The following is a 16,708-nucleotide window of genomic DNA, read 5'->3' on the forward strand; positions in this document are numbered from 1 at the left end:
AAACTATGTGTAAACCATAAATCTAAACTTTTAGTGCATGTGGTAAATTAATCATATAAGGTGAAAAACAAACAGAGATATTACATTACAAGGCTTTTCAATCGAGTTTCTCTTTAGTGCATTAGTGCCACACGACAAGTTCATCTTAAATTATGTGAAACTGATTATTCAGTATTCACTATGTATGCACACTTTACAGTATACATAAATAAATCAGTTGTGTGTGTTTTAAACAACTTTTTTTTTTTACATATATTAACCGATTCCAGCCTTTGTTTCTCTCATATTTAATTTCAGTATGAATTGAATATATCATTCAGGCCTAATTTGCATACAAAGCAAATGTTTGCTGAATGTTTGACAGTAAATAAACTGAATTTGAAGATATTGAAAAGCAAGATCCATTCTGGTGTATAACTCTAAGACATCCACTGTCACTGTGCCATCATACTCAACAGGTCCAACTCTAGTCTGTGTGTGTGTGTCTGTGTGTATGTGTGTGTGAGTGTCAAAGCATCGTGGATGAAAGCAGCCTCTTCCATATGGCATTAGAGACTGAGCTCATGATCCCACCATTCAGTCCATAAGCACAGTGATTTGACCTTTGTGTAATGGAGCCATGTTATTTTCCAGTAAGTAAGTAAAGTTTATTTCTAAAGCACATTTAAACACAGCTAAAGCTGACCAAAGTGCTGTACAAAAGAACATTAAAATATAAAGCAAAAAGTAAAAAGAAAACACAAAGAGAAACATACCAATGGCAACAATAAACAACAAGGGACAAATACAGGATTATAGACATGACAGCAGATTGAAAGATTAGTTGGCCAAAAAGGCCAGTGAATAAAAATGTGTCTTTAGCCTCAATTTTAAAAAGGCAGTGGTGGCCTAAAGGTAGGAGAAGCGAGGTTGTTGGAGGTTGTTGGTTCACTCCCCAGACCAGCAGGATAAATCTGGGCGGGGAAAGTTACCACCACTGAGGTGCCCTTGAGCAAGGCCCTTAACCCCAACCGCTCCAGTGGAGCTGCTCAGTGGCCAGCAGATCAGACTGTGGTTGTACTGGACAGCTTCCAGGTGTGAATGTGTGTAACTGTGCGAATGGGATCAGGGGCTTCCTCTCAGTTCAACTTCCCTGCATAAATAAAGGTAAAAAATCAAAAAACTGTCACCTTTTTAGTTTTAGTCGTGACAGTTGGACATACAAGAGAGATTTGTTGTTAGAACTAAGAGACCTAGGAGCTGCATGCCAGTGAATAAGGTCTGTGATATAAGATGGGGCCTGACCATTAATATCCCTGAAAGCAATCAGAAAGGTCTTAAATTGAATTCTAAATTGAACAATGAAGAGAGGCCAGGACTGGGGTTTTCAGTACCAGTCAACATCCTTGCAGCTGCAGTTTGGACCACCTGCAGGTGAGTTAATGAAGACTGAGGAAGGCCTAAATATAGGGAATTGCAATAGTCCAGTCTTGATGTAATGAAGGCTTCTCTTTCCCGTCTGTGAGAATGTTTACTGATTATCTCAGAGAAATATTTTGGCTGGCTTTTTTGGCTGCTGTCTGGTTAACCAGACGGTTTTGAAATGTTTCAAATGTAACTGAAAGGTGATCTCTCTTTCATCTCCCACTTAGCTTTCTGACACGCCTGCCTAAGAGAATGGGTTGAATCGTCCAACCACTGATGGGATTTAAGTTTGGGATGTCTATAGCTCAGTGGGGCTACAGAGTCCAGGATAGCTGAGCAGGAGGAATGGAAGAGGGAAATTAATTTATCTGGGCTCGAATGAAGCTCAGCAGCAGAAGAAATAGGTTGTGATGGCATTTCTTTGACAGGCTTCAGCAAACTGATTTGAAGTGAGAGAATTTATGTAACAGGAGTAGTAACCAGGGGTTCTGGCAGTGCACAGAGGACTACATAAATTGGCACTGAATACAATAGACATGTGATCAGAAAAACATGCATCCTCGATATTAATATTATCAATAGAAAATCTAAAAGACATAATAAGGTCAAGAGTAAACCCTAGTACATGGGTAGCTTTATTTATATGCCAAAGAAGGCCAAAATAATCCAGGATGTGTATGAGATCGTTTGCCATGGGTTTACCTGGGCAACATACATGAATATTAAAATCACTGACGATCAACAGTCTTTCATGCAATGGAACAATACGGGACAGGAAGTCGGAGACTAGAGGGTGAGTTACAGATTTTATTTTTACAGTCTGTGATTCAAATGTAGAATAGCTCCCAAAAGAAAGTGTCTGTAATTTAAAGTGCTTCTTGATAACCATAGCCACTCTGCCCCCTCTGCCAACACACCAAGGGGTGCTAATGAAGAAACAGTTTGCTGGACACAGTTCACCAAAATGGTTGACTCACCATCACCAGATCACGAGAGGTGAAAATGTCATTTAAAATGAATGTCTCATTAGACACAGACCTAGCATTAACCAGGGCCATTTTCGCCTTAAAGCAAACGACCGGTTGCCTTGACTTTTGAATGTATTCCGGTGTCATTAGACGACTCGGCAGCCACTGGCTTTGCGAATGTGAGGCTGTGTGTTTAAGTGTAGTAAGCTTAAGCGAGTGAGAAAGAGGCAAAGAGAGGGAGACTGTGTTTGTGATGATTTTCTGTATCAGTAGAGGAACTTAATCCAGTTGTTTATTGTGTCTCTGAATGGTCTCTTAACCTTCCTGCAGTCACTGACCCCTCTTAGAGCAATGCCGCTAACGGATGAAGTTAAAGCTTGAAACCACAAACTTTTATACTATAACTGCCACAAGGGTGAATCTCTATTAGGGACTGATTCACATACAGTACACAAACTCTTAGATTTAGCTACATGCTAACATAAGATTAGCTGTGTGTGAATGAAGTTAAAGAATCATAGTGTGGTTGCACAGGGCTGCACAATGAAATGAAAGTTGTAGCTCCCTTCATGCTACACATACAGAACATAAATACAAATATTTAAAATTAGAATAGAATAAAAATAAAAACAACATATACAGTTACTTATACATATATTATACAAAGGTAGTAGTATGGTAATGTGCAAAACCAGCATAACAGAAAGTTTCATGTCATGTATTCATGGTGGAGTGCGGAGGATGAGGTGGAGTTGAAGAGTCGCACAGCCTGAGGAAAGAAGCTGCTCTGAAGTCTGGTGGTACGACAGCAGATACTCCTGTATCGCTTGCCAGACGGCAGCAGGGTGAACAGGCTGTCGCTGGGGTGGGTATTGTCTTTTAGTATCCTTTGGGCTCTGCGTAGGCACCTCACTCACAGATATGACTGATGCTCGTTGGATGGGTACCAATGATGTTCTGGGCGGTTTTAACCAGCCGCTGGAGAGCCCTTCGGTCATGGGCCGTGCACATCCCATGCCAGTGTGTAATGTTTCCAGTAAGAACCTTTCTATTGCTCCTCTGTACAAGAAGTAGAATTTTGCCTTCCATGTCCATGACAGGTTCTCTGTGATGCTGATTCCCAGGAACCTAAAACTGTTCACCTGCTCCACTTCAGCTCCACTGATGTAGGCAGGAGTGTGTGTCTTTGCCTCCTTTTTCCTCCACTATTTTCACTAGCTAGTTGGTAACTTTGTCAGTTAGCAACTAGCTAAGTTTTTTGCTGAAGATAGCTGCCAAAACAAACCAAACAATGAGCTGAAAGACACTAAAAGTTCCATAGAGGAGGGGGACAGCAGAGTCGCGTAATAACTGTGGTTTGTCACTTTTACACTACACACAGTCATTGATCCATATTTTAATCTATTGATTAGTGCAGCTTTAAATGCAAATCATGTATACTTTACATTTTTAATGACCATTTAAAGTTTGGGTTTTTAGATGTATTTTATTTGCCGCTTCATGCAGCAATTGGCATCTATTCATTTCTGTCAGTTAGCAGACTCCTAAAAGTTTCTTTAGTTGTGTAATACACCTATACCACATGTTCAAAGAAAACGTGGAAAAAACTGGTTCTAGATACAATGCTCCTCATTTCTTTTGAAGATTTGAACTCTTGATACTTGAGCACTTTGAATGCTACTTGTAATTGTTTTTCTTAATGTGTACTGTTTTGTGTATGTAAATTGTGTGTTTGTTCATTTGCTCATAATATGCTATCTTGTGTACAGGTCTCTCTTAAAAAAATATATCTTGATCTCCATGAGATTACTTGATTAAATAAAGGATTAAATAAATACATTGTCATGCAAAAGTTAAATGCAACTTGATTTGAAAAGTTCACTGTTCACTGTGTTGTCTCATAATTTTCTAACTTTGACGGAAATATAGATTTTTTTTACATTACACAGAAATTAATCGAAAACAATGGAAGGCAGGGATGGTAGATAAAACATTTAAATTTCTAAAACACAGGATTTTTTGCAAAATGGGTAGCTGTGATGTAAAGTGGACTTGATGGGCCGAAACATGCAAAACCACTAATACTGGTATTTTAAGATGCAACATTCTCAATCTGCAGTAGGCCCACAACAGTGCATGTAGACAGGAGGCAAAGACAAAAGACAGAAGTGCTAAAATAATGCCCAAGGACAATTGCAGGATAAAGAACGACTTTTAAAAGTTTAAATTGTGATGTTTTTTATCAACATGTCTCATCACTGAGCTGAAAAAAACCCTCCACATGATTTAGGTGCCTGTAGAGATTAATTTTCAAGTGTCCATTGACCCTACAGTACATTTAGCTGCATTGGAGAGATGCACAAGACATCAGAGATTTTGGTCCGGACCAGTCGGCATGATGGGGAAAGGTCTTCACAGACAAGTCTCCCTCAATGTTGCCACAGGAGTTCAAGTTGACTTACCTTGGAAGTCATTCCTCCCTCTGCTTTTTCCTCACTTTTCCCGCCTCCCCCCTTTTCACCTCCCTCTCTCCAGTGCTACACTCTATATTCTCCAGTCTAGTGCCCTCCAATTACCTCTGTGGAGCCACTGGTTTGTTAAGATAAGTGAGGCGGCAGTGGAGATAGGCTTCCAATCTTAAATAAAACACACCAACTGCTGTGTCTCACCTCATTGCTCTCACTGGTGGGGACTGCAACACTCCCACCTACAGTACAGCAGTACAGGAACAGTGGTAAGGCAGAGCTAATTTGTATTCGGTAACAGTGTCATAGAGACCATGGTCGTGAATTTACATGACATAAACAGAAACATTGTGTGATTCCCTGGCCAGACTTTAGAAGTAGTGCGAAATTGATAAAATGTGTGTCTGTGTGGTTTTAGCTTATTTGTATTGGTGCCTCTGTTCCCACCTCTCCTCTCTTTCCAAATTCTTATTAAAACTTTCGTATTCATTTTCCATGGGGCTTTACATGGACAAACCTCCGCTAGTGCATGTCTGGAGAAAGTTGAATCCCAATCACTAGACGACAGTTCAGTCCCAACTCCAGTCCAGTGATTCTAATGTAATTCTGAACTTTTTAAAAAAATCCCTAAGAAAAATCCCTTTCGTGCCTAATATCAAGATATTTATAGAGTGACAGACTGGCAGAAAGAAAGGAATGCCATCTGACAGTCTAAGTTTTTGGGCCAGACTCAAACCCAGGACATTGGCCATGAGCCCCTCATTCACTTTCCTCTTTCACTTGTTGTCTTGTCTGTCTTGTCCAGGTATCAGAGCGATGTGAATACATCTATGTAAACGGGAAGGAGACTAGAGGGAAGAGCAGGGTGATGCTCAACTTCACTTATGGTTTCCTGAGTGCTCAGCTGGAGATGAGTGTATGGATGCCCCGCCTGCCCTTGCTAATCAGTGTGGCTGACACAGAGCTCAGCCAGATCAAAGGCTGGAGGGTCCCTGTTACTACAGGGAACAGGAGGTAAGGCCAGACCAGTTCTGTGTCAAACAGCTGCATTACTACACATCTTTTGTTGCTAGAGGTCCTGTTAGCTTGATTGTGAGGGTGCCATGTGAAAAAATTCATAGTTAAAAGCAAAAGTGGTACTAAGTCTTAAGTCTTGGCTATGAAGTCAAGTCCCAAGTCAAGACCAACAAGTCCTAAGTCAAGGCCAAATCCTAAACTTCGTGTTTCTAGTCCTAAACAAGTTATTATGGAACAGCAGCAACATTAGGCTAACTTTATTTCTTGCCACCTATGAATGACAAATAGCTGACATTAGACCCGGCCAATTGTTTATTGATTTTAAAAGACAACAATAAGGCTACAAAATCTTTGATACTGTCATTTTGTTGCCACACTGACTTTGATGAGGGCTCATCGATTTAATGTTTGCAAACATTAGGGCTAAGCTATAGCTGGCCAACGAACATCAACACTAGCCTAGTCCATTTACTGTTCTTTGTGAAGTTGTTTCATGTCCGTATGTGATTCTTGTGTCTCCATCTGCGATTTCTGAGCCGAATGTTATGAATGTTTTTTCTTGAACACAGTCTTGTGATAATCTGGGGTATCATATGTCGTTTTTGCGCTGGTCTGCGCCGACAAATCACCTTTCCCTGTCGGATCAATTCAAAGTTTATCACTTGTCATGAAAATGAAGAGTTGATTCGCTGCACCATTTTTTATCTTTAGACTCGGGGAGGACATTAACTCATTCCAAGTCAAAAGGTCGTCATGTGTACAAGTCATGTGACTTGAGTCCACACCTCTGGTTAAAAGGGCTTAATATAAGAATTTGCAGTAAGAATGAATACAAGAGACTCCTACATTTACATGCCTCTTCTAGAAATATTTGTCGTATTTGGTGTTTCCTGTCAAATTAAATGTGTTTTAAGTCTTGTTTTCATATGTGAGCAACCAATCACTGGGTTATGCAGTTGACCTTGTAGAAATAGTTAAAAGGAGAAAGATAGCTGTGCAGGAAATCTTTGTCATTCTTCTGTGTCTTTGTGATGTTTATAATAATCCGTTTTTGTTGACACAGTGTCGGAGAGATGTGGATGTATGGTAATTTTTCGTTCGTTAGTGGTGGTTGAATTGGTTTACAGCATACTGAGAGGTGTGTTTCTAATATCCGTCTGTACACTTTATATGTAGTCAGCCACAAAAACATCACATCTTTGTTTGGTGGATTAATGGGTAGGACACTGCAGAGGCAACACAGTTGCCCTGGAGATAAAGGTTAGTGGGATTTCACTCAATACTTACAGTAAAGTCATTATTTTTCACTCAGTACTAATGACGTTGGCCAACTGATGGGCTGTTTTCTCCAGTGTAAAAGCTCTCTGGGGCTTTCATTTTCCAAAACATTCAATACCGAGCTCCGGACACAAAAAGTTACTAGGTCAGAGATGTGAATTTTCAATGGTGATTGTAAAGGCCAGTCTCAGCTCATGATGAAAAACTGAATGACTTTTCTGTGCCATGCCTGTGTTACTGTTTGCTCCCATTTGCACATACAATATGTGGCAGAGAAGCAACTGGAGTTTCTGTCTAATTGGCAGCGATTGAACTGGATTGACTGGTATTAGACTTTGGGCTTCATACACAAAACTTAAATTATGTTTTCTTACTTAAAAACAGTGTGGATTCATGAAATATTTTCACCCATGCATTGCTTTTTTTCCCTTTTTTGTGTGTGCATACTGTTAAATTGTAACAGATTATGATTCACAGTAAAGTTTTCACTGTTATTTTATCACTGTTGGTTTCAAAATATATTGAAATAAACACTTATTATGACACTGTATTCATTGATGTTAATAAGAAGGTATGATGGCTCAAAGGTCATCAAAGAACTAAAAGAAAAGTTGAGTAACCATGGCAAAGAGACACATGAACATTTGTGTTCATGTGTTTTTGGAAATCATTTTTGAAATACTACAAAAGCGCAATTAAACATATTACTGATGCTATGAATGTTCTAATTTCAAAACATTTAATCAAAGACAAATATAAGACAAATATATAGATATACGTTGAGATAATGACAAATATATATGTTTATTCTCTGTGGGCGCAAGGCTGGTTCAGTAATAATAACCTCCATGAATTTGACAAAAGGATTGAGAAAAGAGTTAGTTAGCTGTCTGGTGTTGAGTCACATTTATTTAATTCAAGAAGCATCTCCGTTACATGTTAAGCTCTGACCTTGGGCTATATAATAATGATGTTTATTTGGACTGTAGCTCTTGACAGTAGCTCTCTGCCTGCAGTGTGAAAGCATATCCACCAGACCTCCAGCACACCTGTGGTGCAGTGAGTGGCAGACCAGCTGTGCTTATGATAATTATATGATCATTGCTGAGGGGTTTCAGGATGGTTCACAGCTTAACCTCTATCACCCACAAACAAACCAGTCAGCCGTGGGATCCTGGTTAATTTAACTTAAATTCAGTTAGAAGAAAAGGTCACTCAGCAAATGTTATGTGCCTCTATAGCATCAACAATCACACTGCTAGTCTCCAGTATTGTTCTTGAGTTCATAGTCTCTCTGCTGGCCATTGGGAAATATGCTTGTTCGCTTTCTTGAAGATCAGTACCACTTTCATGCCTGTACGCTAAACATGAAGCTACAGTCAGCAGACGTTTAGCATATATTGGCTTAGCATAAAGACTGAATGCACAGGGAGATAGCCAGCCTGGATCTGTCCCACAGGATTATGTGCTGGACTATTTCTTGTCACTGTGCCTTGCCAAGAAATAATTCAGCAAACAATTCCCTGTAAAACCACAACTTGTTGTTTTTGTATGGTTAAACAAAGGATATATAATGTGTTAATTAGTGAGCTTTAGAGATGCTGGAAGGTGAATTTTGTTACCCTTGGACAGAGCCAGGCTAATTGTTACCCCCTGCTTCCAGTCTTTATGCTAAGCTAAGCTAACCACCTCCTGACTGAAGCTTCATATTTAGCATACAGGCATGAACATGATATTGATCATCTTACTCTCTGCAAGAAAGCAAAAAAGTTTCTTTTGTAAACTATTCCTTTGAACTGTTAGTATGTGACTTACTATGTCTGATTACCTTTGTGTGTCAGGTCGACATGGGACAGTGAGGAAGAGGAGGAGATGAGGAAGGGCAGGGGTTGCATGCTGCAGTACCAGCACTCTACACTCAGGGTGCTAACACACTTCATATCCCAGGCTGACGCTGAGGTGCTGCCTGATCCGCTAACTGGGGCAGAGCCTGTTGAGTACTTCCTGGGTCCTGATTGGCAGGTAAAAACATTTAACAATCATAACCGAAGCTGACATGCCAGCGCTTACTAGCAGGATTTAGGTTATCCAGTCTTAATTAAATTTGTCAGACAATAAATAGAAGTTTCATCTTCTAAAACTTACAACAGCTAGCTAGACACTGAATTAGTGGAATGATAATGATCATACATTATCGCAGTAAACAATTAAAAGTTTTTCTCTCTTTTGATTGACAGGTGGATGTGACCAATCTTGTACGCTATTCTCTAAAAGTGGCAGATCCTGATGTAGCCAGGGTGCAGGATGGGGTGGTGCTGCAGGGGCGTGGTGTGGGCACCACTACTGTGCAGGTGAGCCTTGATGTGTGTGTGTGTGTGTGTGGTTTTAGCAGTTGCATTGCATGCTATAATCATGTATATCCACCTGCAGTTTGGATGAGGTTTTACTTGTTGCAGGTGCTGTCCCCTCTGACGTCATCGATCCTGGCTGAGAGGAGCATCAGGGTGCTGGACGATAAAGTGAGTGTGACAGAGCTGGGGGTGCAGTTAGTTTCTGGACTCTCTCTGTCCCTGCAGCTCAGCCCAGGCAGCAACAGGGCCATCGTCGCCACGGCAACCACACGGGAGCTGATCACACAGCTCAAACAGGTAAGTAACTGGAAAATTGTAACACACAAAGCATAAAAGTGTGAGCCACGACTCAGCTGTTCATGATGGTACTTGTCTCTTTTTATGCCTGTTAGTTTTACAGTTACTCATTTTCAGCCTCGCCACATAACCTGTGAAGGACCATTCAACAGAAGGTGAAAATCAAATGGGACAGTAAATTAACAAAAGCGGTGAATAATGTTTGTAATAATTAATAATAAATTCAATGGGAGATTATAAAAGCGTCTTTACTTATTGTGGGATTGTTTGTGATTAAGAGTAAATCATGGATTTTCTCTTTTTATTCAGATTTTGAAACAGTGAAAATAGATTTATACATTTGTCATGTGATGCAGAACCGCACATTTTTGTAAGAGATTAGTAGATTTATAAATAAGCATTGAAAGATAACATCATGACATGCCATCAAATTGATTCTAAAATTGAACAGTCCTAATTTTCCTTCAATACATTAAACAACGGCCACATTCTTTAAATCACTAACTCTCTCACCATGAGAGTACCTGTCAGTGTCAGCCCCATAGACAAGGTTTCATCAGAGAGCTTAAGGTTGTGATTAAATATCAAAGGTGAGAGCCCACCATGCGTTTTTTTGATGGTACTATTCTAACTGTGTAATTATTTATTGGCTTTTTAACACGTAAGCTATTTCCATTTTGTAGTAATCTGCTACCACTGCAGCTATGCTTTTGCAAATACAGTATGTGCAAAGTCATCCCTTTCTTCATGTTTTTTCTGTTTGTTTTTTTTTTTTTTATGTGGGCATTTAACATTTAACAAGCCCCTGGCATTCATCACTGACTTCCACTGACAAGGTTCCTCCTTTTATTACGCACAGCAGCCAGGAAGCGCTCACAGATGCATGTATAAAAAGCAACAGCATCAATAATATCACAGTCTTCATAGACCCTGAATTTTAAGACCAACATGCTCCTTGCACTGTTAGCAGATTAGAAAAAAATGATATGTGCAGCTACTCTTTGATTTTCCCACATCAAACCTTGTAGATAAGATTTTAGTATTGATTTTAGATTAAGGATTTAGCACTTACTTATAGTCTGGCTGAAGCCAAAGGAATTGCCGACATTGCAGATGTAGTTAACCCTGTTTAAATAATTAATTGATTTTATTGATTTAATTCGATTAGATCCTAAATCTACTATGTTATATACATGTGCCTGGAGTGTACATTGTTAAGAATTTATGGAGTAATTGTGACCAGCAGGGCGACAACTTGCTTACTGTGTTTAGGCAGCAGTACTTGTGATACAACCACTTAAAGTGTTTGGCAAGACATCTGTAGGGACAGAATAGTTTGACAGCACAATGTTTAATGAAACATTTTATTTTATATATTAGTGGATACGAGTAATAGAAAGCGATCATGCAAGGAATCAAAAGGTTCTGAATAGAAATGGGAAAGGATCACACCCCCGTTGTTTGGAGAGGTAGTTGGATGAAATTAAAAACTCTAGATTGTGTTAGGGTGGCGGTGGAAACTTTGGTGGACAACAGGAAATTACATCTGGACGGAGGTCAGGGGAGGGAAGTGGCATCTTCAGCGTAGGAAGTAGTTTCAAGAGAAATATGGCAACAAATAAAGGAAGAAAAATCTTTGAAGGAAAATGGAGGGAAATTTTGGCACCTCATAGTTCGAGATGGAAGTAGGCACTGATCTCTGCTGGAGTAATATGTAAAATATGTCACTTATGTCAGGCTTAGGTCATGGCTTGCAAGTCAGATTATCTTTAGGAAAAATGATTTCTTCTTATGTTTAGACTAAGAGAAACTTTGCCCTGTACACCATGATGATGACATTATTTACCTTAGAGTAACAGTTACTAGTGTTTGTTTGGTACGCCATAAATATTCTTTTGGAAATCTAAAGATCTGTTAGGGAAATTTGGCAATAATCGGCATGGTTAATTATTATATTGTGAAACATCCAAATGTGAAAGCAGTGCAGGGTCAGTGATTTTCAACAGCTTAAAGCCCACATTTCAATGACCATAAGCCCAAAAGCAGAAAGAAAAGTCTTATGTTGTTATGGTGATAACCACACTATTCCACATTCATTTACTTTTTCTCCAGTGTTCCTGCACAGGGAGCAGAAGCAGTATATGCACCACAAACAATATCATTCAAAACAACTTTATTGTAAACCTTCTGTGAAGGCGGGCTTAAAATTACACTTTAAACTTGCTATGATAAAATAGTGTGTTATTAACGTATCCTAAATGTTCATTTTCCAACAAAGTCATAATGGGCTTCTACAGAGAGGATTAGAATGATACGAATTGCCACAACAGAGCAGATTTATACAACAATGACCTTAAGGTTGTAATAATATTTGTGTTTCTCTTTGCCTTTCCGAATGTGAACTCATTGTGTTTGCAGCCCCGACCATCATCTGCCGGTCACCATGCTGTGTGAAACAGTGGAAGAGGCAGACAGGGTGCACAGATGATCATTTTAAAAGCTCGTTCACACATTTAGCCATGGCAGCTTGCCCATTTTAAATCAGCTCCCCGACACAGGCATGGGGCAGCAATTAGGCTGTCCATAGCTGTTGGAGCGACAGCTCACTTTACAGTGCACTGTCACTGTGGTTGGTCTGCCCCTGTCAATAACAAACTATTAGAACCATGCCAGTGCAGATGACCAGCCAATTGTGTCTATGATGGCAAGCTATTCTGCTCAGGGCGATTCATAATGTATTCAAACCCAAAATATAGGTTAGCTCTGTGGCGACCCAGTGGTTCACATTAGCAACATTAAATAGGTCATTGTGCATTAATGTGATTGGATTGACTAATTCTGCTCTTAACATGACCCTTGTCACTGTACTTTTTTGTTCTTGTTTAAAGGACGTCTATTATAATCTCTTTATCCACTTTGGTTAAATTATATTTCATGCTATGACTTCTTAGGACTATAATTTATGATACAATAGCACCCTACTGAGTGTAATCATAGAGATTAGCATAGGCAATTTAGTGTTATTAACAATCATGGGAATATAGCTCTCACTGAAGGCAGGGAGGGAATATTGATTTGCTGCATGTGTTCTGACCTGCTTTTTTACATATGAACTCTATATTGCTCAGTTATCACAGTCTTTTCTTTCTTTCTTTCTTTCTTTCTTTCTTTCTTTCTTTCTTTCTTTCTTTCTTTCTTTCTTTCTTTCTTTCTTTCTTTCTTTCTTTCTTTCTTTCAGGAAGCAGTGGTCAGCTGCTGGGTTCAGTTCAGTGATGGCGCAGTCGTTCCACTGGAGCTGTTTGACCGCAGTATGTACTCTCTTACAGTCTCTACCCCAGATGACGGGGTGGCCACAGTGCGCCGTACACCGCAGTCCACATTTGTAGTAGCACAAGGTGAAGGAGAAGGCCAGGGGGCGCTAGTGAGAGTGGAGCTGAGGATCTGTGAGGAATGCCAGAAGTCCAAGAGGAAGAGCAAGTTGGCAGTGGGCACAGGGCTCCTCAGGATCAACTTCCAGAATAACAGCAGAGTCGTAGCAAGAGGAGGAGTTAGGAGTGGGGTTGGCACTGACGGAAATAAAGATTTTGATGATGGTGCCTCAGAAGTGCTGGGTGAGCTTAAAACGACAGTGACATTGCAGCATGCGGTAACAGATATGGATAAATGGTTGTTCAGAAGCACAGTACCTAGCCAGCTGGGGTCCACTCTGGCAGAAACTACCACCTCAACCACTTTTTCAACAAGATATATGCAGCCACATGTCGTTTGGATTGGAACTACAACCAGAGCTACAAGAAGTACCACATATACTACCATTCCCGAGACTGCCACTACAACTATGAGCAAACCAAGCTTTAATACACCACTGAGCACTGCCAGACCTATAGACACAACAGTGGGTTCAGTTAGTAAAGAAGAAGGGCAGAAGAGAAGCTATGGAAACATGCTTGACAACCCCAATCCACCCCTTACCAAAGACATTCATAAAATAGAAATAACACACAAGAAGGAGCCTCCTAAATCTAAAACTCCAAAAGTAATTGAGAGCGACCTCATTAGGACATTCAGAGCCATGTCGGACTTGGAAATCGGCATGTATGCCTTGGTGGGAGTCTCCTGTGTAGCTATCTTGGCTTTTTTGCTCAACTGTGCTTCGTATAAGCTCTGTTTCTGGAATCATAAGACCCCCATACAGGCAGGCCTGGCACCCAGTGAGGACCCGAAGGATCACAAGCACGACTGGGTGTGGCTGGGGAGCAACAATCATAGCACTTCCGCGGCAGGTGCCCCAGCTCAAGTGTCCACTCTAAAACGTGGGGCTCATCGCCCTCTGGAGTCCCTTGATTCCATAGACTCCATCGGCCACCGCCTGGAGAGCACCCTGCCCACTGTGAGCGCCCCTGCTGTCCCCGAAAGAACTGCCACCCTGGGCCGCAGCAGGACCAGCTCCCAGCAGCAGCAGTTTCAGGGAAAGGCAATCGACCCCATGGTGAACCGTTCAGCCACCCTGCTGGCCAGGCCACATCGCAGCGAGCCGCTTCATTCCCCCACCAGTAAGCGGAACCAGGTCCAGTTCACCACCTTCACCACGCTGGACATCAAGCACTTGGCTGCACTGAAGAAGAATGGTGTGGACTTAAACTGGGCCAACCAGCATACGCAGCAGCACCAGGCCCCTGCTGAGCCCAAGACACCTTTACCTGACATGCCATGGCCTGTAGTCAAACCTCTAGGAGAGCCCCAGTGAGTTTGTTGGACTGTGTCTGTGTGTATGCGTATGGGTGAGTGTGTGTGTGTGTGTTTGTGTGTGTGTGTGTGTGTGTGTGAGAGAGAGAGAGAGAGAGTGAGCAAAAAAGTGAACATACACAGCAAGTTCTGGTGTAGAATGTCTAAAAGAAAAGAAGCTGGCTTTTGTTTTTTTGATAAAAGATAAGTCACTTTAGGTGAGGTATTTATTGAGATTAGATAAAAAGGACAGTTTATACTGAAAAAGTGTGTGCTCAGCGAAAGCCTGTAAATACATTATGTAATGGTGTACCCATGAAGGGCAACATAAGAGATACTGTGATTAGCATGTTTTTATCCTCTAAATGCAAGTTTCTTGTATTTGAAAAAGACGTGCTCTCCAGATCTGATGTTGTAAATATACATATATCTATACTATTAGTTATTTCTACATTTCTAACTCAAACAAATGGATTTTCATCTCCTTTTACTTTTATACAATTCTGTTGCCCCTGTAGAAACGGCTCCAGATATTGCTAGCTGTCAGGGTAAATGCAGTACGGGAGGGATTATTTCTTGTAAGTAATTCTATTCTTTTCCAGCCTTTTGTATTTTTTTCTAGGATTCCTCCAGAGAATACCTGAAGAGTCTGTGAAATTTGTCAGAGAATATGCAACATTTATCAAGTTATTTTGAGCAATCTGTCACTGTAGTCTTCACCGGATATTTATTCAAATCAAATGCATGCTATGCAAATATAAGCTGTGCAGAGTTTGAAGTGGACATTGTTTCTGAATTTTTTTTAAACAAAGTTACCTTGGGCTTCAGGCTTCTCCTGGGGGCCTGGTTCTACAATTTGTAAAAATGTCTAATCTCGGTCTGTTGACACAGAACAATACATATTCAACTCTAAGTTTTTCATGTGTGAATGAAAAATGATGATGCCTTTTCTGTGTAACATCCTCCTATTTTTAAACTAAAATGTGATGTGTATTTCCTATGAGATCCTATCAATAAAGAACAAATGGATACATTTGTTATTGTTGAGATTCACTTTAATTAAATCATTGTTTTTAAAGCTTTTAAAATAGTAAAGTATCATTCATAGGAAAGCACATTGAATGGTTTGGATTATAGGCTAAAGCTCTCTGCTATGAATCAGTGGGATTTAATTATGTTTAATCACTATTGAATGTGATTTAAGGCTGATGTCATTCAGTGAAATGTCATACTGACAGCAACGTATTTGATGTGCCTGCCAATACGGGGATTCTGTGCTGCTGCACAAAATAGCTGTTACACAGAGAGTAAGAGAGAGATTGGAAAAGAGAAAATGATTCTCTTTTTATGTATTGTGACAGTGTCCCCAAAGAATTACAGGTAGCCTATTTTATCAATGGTGGGGGCTTGCATATGATAACTCATGGCTCATTTGTCGCTTTCTCTCCATCTTACTTCCTGTGTCTCTGAGGTGACCAAGGCTACACTTCTCAAAATTACATTCTAGGAGCTGTGATGCATAAACAGCATCCCCAGCTTAAAGAAACCCAGATAATCTGATGCCCTGCACCTCAGGAATTGGCAGCTGTGGATATGACAGTAAGCATCTTCACTTCCTGCTGCACAACAGCATCGGGTGGATTTAGAGTGTTGATAAAAGCAATTTTAATAACTTTCTCCCAAATTCTCTACCTACAGGCCCAGCGTTTTTGTATGTGTATAAACTCTCTCCCCTTTCCAGTTGATTTATCTGTCCAGCAGCGACAGGAAAAGTAAACAAACTCCCCTCGGAGATAAGCTGTGATTCAAAGCTGTCTCTGTGGTGCATCATAGCCCGGCATCTTTGATTGCGGACCTGCTGTATCATACAGGACACAGAATTCAGAACTCAAAAGTTCTGACATAGTAATGATTAAGATATAAACGCTGCACAGTTTGTATGACAACAATGGAGTAACAAAATATGTCTCAATGTGCTTTTCCACTGAAATCCTGGCTGCGACAGGAGTTTGTCTTGAGTGGTTGGGAAACAGCACAGTGAAGTATAATTCCAGTTACATTATTTAGCAATAATCCATTGAGATACAAGTCCATAGATGTAGCAGTCAGGGCTGCTTTGCATATAATGAAGTATATAAATAATAAACCGTGTGAGTTTGTCTTAAAAACACCAAGACAGGAATAGAGTCCCTCCGTATCATTA

At 40.3% G+C, this 16,708-nt stretch overlaps 1 protein-coding gene across 2 annotated transcripts in view; it reads left to right on the top strand.

Moving 5' to 3' along the window:
- Positions 1–15,538, top strand: part of LOC122865795 (transmembrane protein 132D-like) — a 33,125-nt gene extending 17,587 nt beyond the window's left edge. For both annotated transcript variants that reach the window (XM_044174664.1, XM_044174662.1), the window contains exons 6-10: positions 5,643–5,851; positions 8,974–9,154; positions 9,370–9,483; positions 9,589–9,780; positions 13,019–15,538. In XM_044174664.1, the coding sequence (XP_044030599.1) occupies positions 5,643–5,851; positions 8,974–9,154; positions 9,370–9,483; positions 9,589–9,780; positions 13,019–14,527 (2,205 nt within the window). In that variant the 3' untranslated portion in view covers positions 14,528–15,538. The remainder of the gene's footprint in view (positions 1–5,642; positions 5,852–8,973; positions 9,155–9,369; positions 9,484–9,588; positions 9,781–13,018) is intronic.
- Positions 15,539–16,708: the final 1,170 nt, after the last annotated feature.

Source organism: Siniperca chuatsi, linkage group LG18 (assembly GCF_020085105.1).
Source record: "Siniperca chuatsi isolate FFG_IHB_CAS linkage group LG18, ASM2008510v1, whole genome shotgun sequence".
NCBI lineage: Eukaryota > Metazoa > Chordata > Actinopteri > Centrarchiformes > Sinipercidae > Siniperca > Siniperca chuatsi.